The following is a 10,389-nucleotide window of genomic DNA, read 5'->3' as shown; positions in this document are numbered from 1 at the left end:
ACCGGTATGTTTTGGGCTTAGAAGAAAAAGTTAACTTCCTCTTCCCAGATCTGTGAACGCGTCCAAATGCAGTAGAGAAGTGCAGGGCTGATCTCTGGCACAGGGTACGAGGGGAGTCTGGTGTGGGTGTGTTGGTGTGAGCGGCAAGGAATAGGGGTGGCATACAAACCCCAGCTATGGGGAAGGGTCCTGCATCACCCTCTTGAGCAGAGGTTCTCAACCTGTGGGTCGCGACCCCTCTGGGGGTCACGAGACATGTCCAAAGCATTTCCGGGGGTCCCCAGCCAAAAAGGTTGAGAACCCCTGCTCTTGAGTACCCCCGCCGTCGAGTCCGTCCAGGTGGGCCCGGAACGTAGACGTCTGTTGTTCCAAGGAGAAAAATCTCTCCTGGACCTTGTCAAACTGAGAGAGAGAGAGAGAGAGAGAGAGAGAGAGAGAGAGACAGACAGACAGACAGACAGACAGACAGACAGACAGACAGACAGACAGACAGACAGCTTTGAGCTCCCATGAACGAAGTATGTATGTATGTTTGTCTAGCACAGTGCTATCTAAACCTTTCAATTTCAAGGACCCCCATAACTCTGAGAGTGTACAAATGGGTCCATTTGGTTCCATTTGTACAGACCTGTAAGGGTCCACTTGGAAGCCCCTCAAGAAACACTGATGGTCTCTGGACCCCACTTTGAGAACCACTTGCGGGTGGGGGTGTAATGTACATACCTGCTCAATGTTGGACTGCAGCAGCAACTCAGGCCAGACAGACTCTGCACTAACAGCACCAACACGATGCCTCGTATGTGTGTGGCTCCAGGTCAGCTGCTGTAAAACAAATGACCATATAACACATGAACATGCTGAATAGAACCTTTCTGATACTCTGTCAGATTTCAGTTTTTCCTTCTATTTTGCTTTGATTTGCATGTCTGTAATTACTGTATCTGTAATTACTGAAATGTCATCTTTCGTCATGTTTTCCACCCAATCTTACTTGCAGAAGTTGTGTGCTGCCCTCTAACTGCGTCTGACAGTGATGCAGTCTGCTCCGGTACTCCTTCAGCACTGTGGACAAATTCTGTACAAGTACAAAGTATTATGAACCAAACTTTAGCACTTTCACCAGCACTAAAAACACATGTGCAGATACACAAGCTTACCTTTATAGAGCGGACAGTCATTGGGAAATATAGTAACACCATGACACATTATGCAATCTATGCCCAAAATGTATCGGACAATAAACCAAAAGCCATGGCATGTTTGAAGGTGAGCCAAAAAGGCTTTGAATGCGTCACACTTTTTTTTTAACAAACTAATGTTACAATGCTTTACACTGTTTTGCACAATACATAAACTGAATAACAAAGTTATGTACAGATGTATGTTAAAGGGAGACTTTTTAGGCAACTGCTTGTCCATCAATCGATCATCCACCTGTTTCTTCTCATCACATCTTTACCTCAGTCTCTATCTTGGCTGTGGACAGATCTCGGTGGCCTTGGCTCCACTCCTTGTCCTTGGTAAGGGTGACCCCAGTGTGGAGCTCTTCCAACTGAGCCCAGAGGTGTTCCAGTCCACCTAGCATGCCCTTCACATGGGCCTCCAATTCCCCCTGCACCTGGAGAAGACTATGCAGTGATCTCATCCTGTCAGAAGAAGTGTTGGACACATTGGGTGCCATTTTGAAGATCCGTTTTACAATGGGGTAATACATAAATTGCCCTCGCTCTGCGCACAATCGTATTATGAAAGGCATATCGGCCCGTGTTGAACGCACACACATATGACATACGGCGTTCCTGAATCTTTTAGCATTGTGGGAGTGTCCATATGTTAATTATTTTCGCTTTGCGCAATTTGCTATTAAGCCCCTTGACCTAAAAACACTCAGCGCATAACGATTAGACGTGGGTCTGACCACCTCATAAACGCAAAAAGCACCGTTTGATTTTACACTTGAGCGGCTCTGGGAGGCTGCTGGAGTGTTGCCATGTCTGTTTATTATAAGCGGCTTCTTTTTCTGTAAAGTTGCTTGTAAATATTGGTAGTTGACTAGTTGTACTAGTTGTGGTTGCTTTTCTTGTTTCTAAAGTGGTTATTTGGGCTTTTCTCCTAATGTTGTTTAAACCAGTGATCCTCACACAGCACATTCCCATGTCAAGGATCCCCAGATGAATGCATTTGCCCAACGGCTAATCCAAAACTTAAATTAATTTTTTCCAAGATTACTTTTGAAAATAGCAGATCTATACCAGCTCACAATGCATCACATTCATTCATTAAAACTATGAACTCTGACTGCAGGGGGATCTATATAATGATCATTATAACAATGTGCAAGAACATATTTAAAAAGAAGGAAGAACTTTATATTTGTGGACAATCAAAATATGTTTTTTTATTTTAATGTGGTGTCATTAAAATTAATCTGGATATGGCAGACTCACTATCTAGAAAATAAAAACATGGCACTTCATTTAAAATAGGTTACAGACCCCTGTTATATGCGCTTATTTTTATAGACCTATTTACTTGTTTCTATGAGACATGGCAACAGCCTCTTTTTGTCTTTTTTTTGTAAAATGTTGAGATTAGAAACGGCCATAATTCTTTCATTTCTCAACCTTAAAAACATCTCCATAATCCTTGGGAAGTTTGCTTTCATATGCTGTATCACACCCGATTCAAGTCTTCTTCAATAAAATGCTACGAGCGAAGACCATATACCATCGGGGCCACAGGCACAGCATTAAGCAGCAGCATTCAACTCATTCCTTCATCATGACTTGAATGAAATAAAATATAATAAACGTTATTTTACTGGTGTTTTTCAATAGAAACAAATTATTTTGAGGCATAAAGGTGACAGCATGCAGTGCAATAGGAATAATTAACCCAAATGTGACAAAGTCATGTCATGTCTTCTATGGTGCCAGCCTGAAGAAATGTAATACCACGATCCCCAAAGTGCGCATTCCGTATGTGACATCAGCTGACTGGTAAAGAGAATAGTACGGACATGTTGATTGGGTACGTCTCAAACACGCCTTAAACACACCCATGACTAATTCAAGGCCGTTTTGCGCAATCCGGGGTGTCGAAAGCGCTTCTTAACATGCCCAAAATTGCAATATGACATACAACACGCCCCCAGCTCATAAAACTGTAATATTATATGTCATATTATATGAATTGCTTAATGGAGCCCATTGACTCTGGCTATTTTAATCATGAGCTCTGTAAGTTGAATCCTGAAGTGATGTTTCATATATTGTCAGTATTTATTATTTTTGCATTTAATGCTGCATTTCAGATCATGGCAGAAACATGTGGGACAAGACGGGAGTCGGATTCAAACCCAGGTCCTCACAGGGAGCATGGTCTGTGAACGTATTGGCTGAGCCACCATGCACCTAGTATATTGACAGTATCGTTTGGACAAAAACAAAAAAATAATTACACATATTAACTTATGTGTTACTAGCCCTTACCCGTTGTGAGAAATCCCCCCCCCCCCTTGTGACCGTGGGGGGTACTGCGCCCTGGGTGCGTTTTTGCATTTTTAATTCACTAATAAATTAATTATTAATCATTAATGTGTTAAATCGAATAAAGGGCTTCGTTACACCCTCCATATTAAGTGGGAGTGATTGGTGCAGGCGGTGAGGAGCTACGGCAGTGACAGTGACAGACAGACATTCAGACAGACTGAATTATAGTATGATATGTATAGCATTTTATCTATACATTGTTCATGTATGACTCTGAGTACTCAGAAGATAGCAGTCTTCATGCATGCTCACCTCTGCTGTAGATAAACACTGGTGTGCTTCACCTTGTCTATCAGTATGGGGTCGTCTGTGTCCCGATGATTCACACATCCTGGCTGTGTCTCTGACAGAATGTCAGCCCTCTGAAGTGCAGATGACACTGTCTGTTGAGGGAGGAGGGCAAGACTTCAGAGTTGAACTTTGACCGAATAAAGATATAATGATTTTGTATGTGCAATTTGTAAAATCAAGCAGTTCATAAGATGAAACAATGAGAATAGAAACAGAAATGAGAGCACCCAGCTGACGGCTGCTCAGATGGTCATAAGTCTGATATCACTTCGGGACAGCCTACTGATCACTCCCACCAAGTTTAACATAAACCTATCCGCCCATCGATTCTGGACTAATAATAATAATATAATATAATATTATTAATAATAAAAACACTAAGAAACAGGAACATATTTAAAACTAGAAAAGGTGCCCCTCGAGGCACAGGTCTCCACCAGGCCAGGTCAGGTTGTGGCCTCCTGGTGGCACTATAATAGGCTAATAGGAATAGGGTGCCATTTCTTCTTACGCCTTGGATGGCAATTGGATGATTTGAGGTTCATCGTTGGCATTTAGGGAGTGTGTGTGCAAAATTTGGCATTGACTGGGTTAACGGTGCCGGAGATTAGCTGTAGCCTACATAGACGGACCGACGGACGGACAGAGTGCAAAACATACTCTCTTTCCATGCCTTCGGCCTGGTGGTGGAGACAACAAACTTGTCTGGATCGACATGTTAAGATAATGATGTAATATAATATAATATAAATATATATTATATTATTATTATATATATATTATACTTATCTATATGCCTATGCATTCATGGTTGGAGAGTGGAACACTGATAGCCTATCAGCTTTCAGTCTAGGTCCTGTTGCCATGTGTGAGAGGAGACCTACCTGTTGCTATGCTGCGCCTCCAATCAAGCTGGACCAATCATCTGCCTGTCCCTCTACTATTTAAAGTGTTAGCACCTGACCTGTGCTCACTGGCAGTGTGTTAGAGTAGACACTGTCCATGGAGATGGTGAGTGTGTGGTCTGAATGCTTGTTCCCAAAAGTTTTATATCTACAATGGTATGTCTCCACAGTGAGGCTGGAAATGTAGCCTAGCAGCCTACTACTATAGCCTACTGGTAGGTGGGAAAATGGAAACCAGAATAACCCGTTCTGAGTGAAACTCCTCCCTACACTCTGGCCCTATAAAAACACTTGGCCTTGGCCTTTACCTTAATCTTGTAACCTTTATCTTTGGCCTTTGACCCACACATGCTGTAGCTGTGGGCAAGTATTTTGACGGGCTTATTGAGATGAATAATCTGTGCGAACTACTTAAGCCCTATATACTTCTTCAAACGACAAATAGCCAAACATTTTGAAAAAACGGTATGGACACCAGTTTAAAAGTAGTTAACAGTGAAGTAGACAACTTAAGACCGCAACACTTACACTATAGGCTACAGATATATTTAATTCAAGTTTGTATTATTTAGTCATGATTCTGATAGAATGACAGATTATTATGGAGCCTATGATAACACTTCTTGTTCTTGCTAGGCACCTCATGTTAGACACCATTACCCACACATAGGTAACTACTATAAAAAATAAGCATTTTCCAGCATTTCCCACATTTCAAACGCATACCTGCCATTACAAATAGTGCACTGAAATGTAAGCTATATTCAAATATCTCGAGCATCACATGTCCAAACAAACTACAAACTAAAAATTGTGAGCGGCACTGGTGGCGATCTCACCTCCAGCCTAGAGAGAAGATCCTGAATGTGTTCTAAAGTGGGGTCCAACAGTGGCTCCTGTAGAACACACAGTAGCAGACTGTCTGCCAGGGCATGAGCCAGGGGAACAGCCTGGTCTGAGCTGCCTCTTTTACTGGAGAGCCTACACAAACAAGATAAGTTGAAATAAAAAGGATTAATCCACTAATGTAATCATTATATGTACTAGATGTTCTGTACTAGATATATTATTAGCCTGAAAAACTAGTAGCGCTCGACTTTTTATTTTATTAGAAAGACTTTTCCCTTCTAGATAAGATATTATGTGTGTAAGTATATTAGATTCCCATTGGCTGTCTAATGTTGGTCTGTGGACCACCACATCATGGAAACGGTTAAATGACAACTGAATCCAGCCGTTGCTACAGTGATGGAGAATGTCAAGTTCCCCACTTTAACCACTTTTGACATGAGCTCTTCTAGTGTATACGGATACTTGAAGTACATTGTCTCACCATGAGTACTGCTGGTAACCGGTGTGTTCCTCTGCCATAGCCTCTCGCCACAGCCTACACAGCATGCAAACAAGCAGCAGCCTCCAGAACACCTGCGCTGGGCTGAGAGATGGGTGCAACGGTGCCTCTACGTGGCAAACGGACCACACAATACCTACCAAAGCTAAACTGTACCAGCCATGCCAATGGAGACCTGCCCTTGGAGTTTGGGAGTTGCCATTTGCTGAGAGCCAGTCTGACCTTCAGAAACGGAAAGATGAGATGACAGAGAGAAATACTAATTGTTGTTATACTGATGACGTGATGAGCTACATGAAAATGACACATAGTTCTAATAAGAATATCAAGAAAAAAGTGAAGAAGGGGAAATACGAATAAATACCGGTAAGTTTATTTGTATAACTTTCAAATAGAGAATGCAGAGTATATACTAGCTTTGATTCTGAGTTATAACTAAAACAATTCATTACAATGAATTATAAACAAACTTGACAAATAGAGGCTTCTAACTATTCTGCAATGGCAGTCTGAGGCATCATGTTATGTTTATATGTACATTTATTTATTCATCTGTTCAGTTAATTGACAGAATTGATACACCAATGTGTGAGATAGTAGATAGTAGCCTATGTGAATGGGAACTGTGGTGATGGTGACAGCTATGATGCTACTAGCAAAGAATTAAAATCGAGTGCCCTGCGGTGATTGGAGCACAGATGCACTCAAATCACACTTCTTCCAGCCCGTGCTAATGTTCACCTCAGGCAACAAGAAACCTGCCAACTCAAAAGCTGGTTAATATAAAACACCAGACCAGTACGTACCTCTGCGTTTCTCTACATTTCAGCTCTCTCTCCCTGTCCTCCTTCCTAGTGTCCATCCATGTATCAGGCCTCCCTCTCCACCTTGATGAGACACTGAGACGTGGACATGCATGCTGGTGACTACTCTCAGGTGGCGATTTACTTCAACAGACAGAAACATGTTCATTGGGTTTGGGTGTGTGAATTTGTCAAATGAGAAAACCAGCCTGTTTTACCGGTTCTCTCAGTCCATTAATTCATGTAGGTAGAGTTTTGCCTTTGTCTTCCCACATTCCAGAAAGGTGTTAAACACACCCGACCACCTAGTTCCTAAAACAGGGCGTATTAAACCAAACAGAACATTTCTGTACAGAGACATTACTGTTCTGCATGACTCATTCCCACCATGACTCTTTTTTTTTTTTACACGTCATGATCACAGCCCAATTCAGATTACACGATAGATGGGAGTTGGGTCATAACATTTTCTTAATAAAAGAGGTATGAGCCCTTTTATAAATTGAACTTCTGTGTTTTACACTTACTTTGGGTAGACAAGGTGATATGTCTTGTGTGTAAAGTTTGTCTGTTTTCACAGAGAATATACTGATGTTGGACAAAGAAAATGATGTCTAAAGATGTTGGATTTCAGCTATATAAGCCTATAGTTGAAGAGACCTTGAGCAAGACATTGAACGCCCATCTGCTCCTGATGAGGTTTTATTGGTGCAGCAGCAGAAACACAAACACACATTGAGAAACCCTATACTGTAGCATAGCACAAAGTACTGAATGTGGTAGTACACAAAATGGAAAGACACCCCACAGAACAATTTATTTATTTTATGATGCAAGTAAAGACATTAACACTTTGTGTTATTTGAACTTTTATTATTTTAAATGCCAATTTATTTAATGTTCAATGCCAAAAAACACAATTTAATTGTTAATCCCAATTATTGTGTGACAATGAATCGTCAGGTTAAAATCTTCCAGGTGCATCCATGGCACAGACGTATGTAATGGGCCACGTGCAAGCCTGGTTGTCCCAAAGGCGTGCATCTGTGTAGAGTAGACAGAAAGTTCAAAATTAGTGTGGTTGCCCGAATGGGCAACCAGACTCTTGTAACTGTGACACTTTATTATTTCACTGGAGTAGTCTTTATTTTGACGCTTTATACCTCCCACACTGTACGCTGTACGCACTTGAGCCATATGTCAAATTGACCGGAAAAATCGGGAATCGTGTGCTTGTATTTTGTTAAGAGAAATGTTGTATAGTTTAATTGATATGAATTTATTAGTGAATTAAATTTCCCCATTGACATGAATGGGAAAAGGCAAAAATTCACATTCAAGTATTTGTTCCTCGGAGACTGTAATCACTATAGTTACAAAACTTTTAGGGATAATTCAACATTATCCCTAAAATTATTTAACCTTAAAATTTTATCGGTCGGCCTCATGGTGGCGCTATAACAGCCCACTTTACCTTTTGGCTTATAACTCTTGAACCATAGGTCGTAAAATAAAAAATATTTTTCCCTGGATTCCTTGGGTCATGACGCATCTCCCCATATAGGCCACGCCCATTTCCGCCATGATAGATTTTCCGCCATTTTGAATTTTGTCCAAAACACACTTTTTGCTTTTCCTCCTACAGATTTTGTCCAAATCTCACAGAAATCGGCACACGTGATCTCTGGACCCATCCAATTAAAACTGAACTGCAGAATTTTGAAAGTGCGTATCGTTCGGCCGTAATCGTCTTCCGAAGTTAGTAGGAGGGGCCTATATCACAAAAAATGCCATAAATCACGAACGGAATGTTCAATTAATTAATTCAAATTCAATTACATTTTCATCCATAGGGGGCGCCGCAAATGCGAGAAATGTAACCGTTTGTCGCAAAAACATGAATTTCGGGGGTTAAATCCCCTCCGAATTACTTACGCATGATCTAAGGCGTGACTTGAAATTGTAATTGGCTGGCAATACTAGTGGGAGGGGCATATGTAAGCCACTGCGGCAACCACACTCTGCAATTTTTTAAAATTTGTGATGCCTTTGACAGATGTTTGTAGAAGTCGTTCAGTTATTGTTACATCATTTTGTAATTAACCTCTTAAGTCCTACATAATATATACACTTAGTCGCACAACAATGTTCAATTGTAAAAATGGCTGATCTACAAACTCACAACACAGCATTGTGAGGCTGTTTTTGAACATTTGTAAAGGATAATTTCACATGTTTCAAGTGATTAAAGGATGGATGGCTTTGCCGGCATTTAATGTGAATCACCACCAGCCCAGGTGAAATGTATGCATAGTTCTTGTGAGGCTGGAATCTATTTTACAGTATGGCTCTAGATGCGGAACATAGAAATGTTATGTCAGATTTTCACATTCAGAACCGTGTTAATCAGACCAGTGTGTGTCCATGTGGAAACCTCGTATGAATCTGATCTCAGGTCAGAATGTGTTAATCAGACCAGTGTGTGTCCATGTGGAAACCTCGTATGAATCTGATCTCAGGTCAGAATGGGTTAAATACTACTGAAGTTTCACTTGTAAGTTTGGGTAAGAAACTGTTTTTTTTTTTGCAGAGACTTTTTGTCTAATCACGTGGTCTGGTTCTTTATTTTCTTTACTTTATACGATAAAGCGTCCAGTACAGGAGTTATGTACAATTTGTCAATTTGCAGGTATTTAGAACAAAATTATAGACTCAAAATCTATACATGCTGCAAGTGCTCCGTCTTCCAATAAATAAGGTTTATCAAGTAGAAATACATGTTTGGTTATGGTGACATACATTTTGTGCGTTGTACATTTACATGACATTGGCAGTTATAAATAAAATTGATATAAATTAACATGTTTTGAGTACTGAGTTATTTCACCGAGCTGGTCAGTTCAGGTGAAGAAGTTTAAATGGTTTAATGTTTGAAATTATGTTAATTAATTTATTATTAGCCAAATGTGTTTGATACATATCAAGTAGTGTCTAATGGGGGTCTAATGGGGGCTCAACAAATGTGGATTTGGGAACAACTGCAGACTGCAGTACAGTATTACGTTATTAACAGATCCCTGATTGATCTAAAACGAATCCACAAATCACCAACAACACAGCAATAAGGCATTAAAACGTTTCCTTTGGAAAGTCAGAAAGTGACGTGCAAAATAAAAAATAAAATCTGCCAATTTATACACACTATGTTACACGTATACCGACGGTAGGATACCGTGTCTTTTAGGGGCGTTTCTGTGGTCAAGATAGGGCTTTTTTTTGGTACTGTAGCCTACCTGTCAGTTCTGCTGCTGGAGTCGGGTCTTCATGTAGGCTATAGCCTATGTGGTCTTCAATGTATAGCCTATGTGGCGTGAACACTAAATCCAGGCTAAAATCGCGAGATAGTCAGCAAGTCATTAATTACAGAAGTATTTCACACACCTTTGATTCGCTGTAATAAAGGAACTAAAAGGTGATCATGAAGCAGA

General features: G+C 40.6%; 1 protein-coding gene across 1 annotated transcript; it reads right to left on the bottom strand.

The window, feature by feature from the left end:
- LOC310864130 (uncharacterized protein) lies at positions 1–7,039 on the bottom strand. The gene is made up of 8 exons (XM_083772702.1): positions 6,905–7,039; positions 6,081–6,320; positions 5,587–5,728; positions 3,804–3,934; positions 1,460–1,646; positions 992–1,075; positions 724–822; positions 1–402 (listed from the first exon to the last, which is right to left on the bottom strand). Exons 1-8 carry the CDS (start codon positions 6,958–6,960, stop codon positions 247–249), a joined length of 1,095 nt encoding a protein of 364 aa, XP_083628828.1. The 5' UTR covers positions 6,961–7,039; the 3' UTR covers positions 1–246.
- Between the last annotated feature and the right edge of the window lie 3,350 nt (positions 7,040–10,389).

Source organism: Protomyctophum parallelum (genome assembly GCF_964188405.1).
Source record: "Protomyctophum parallelum genome assembly, chromosome: 9".
Taxonomy (NCBI): domain Eukaryota; kingdom Metazoa; phylum Chordata; class Actinopteri; order Myctophiformes; family Myctophidae; genus Protomyctophum; species Protomyctophum parallelum.
Note: the sequence above shows the minus strand (reverse complement) of the source record. Positions and strands in the feature narration are given on the sequence as shown.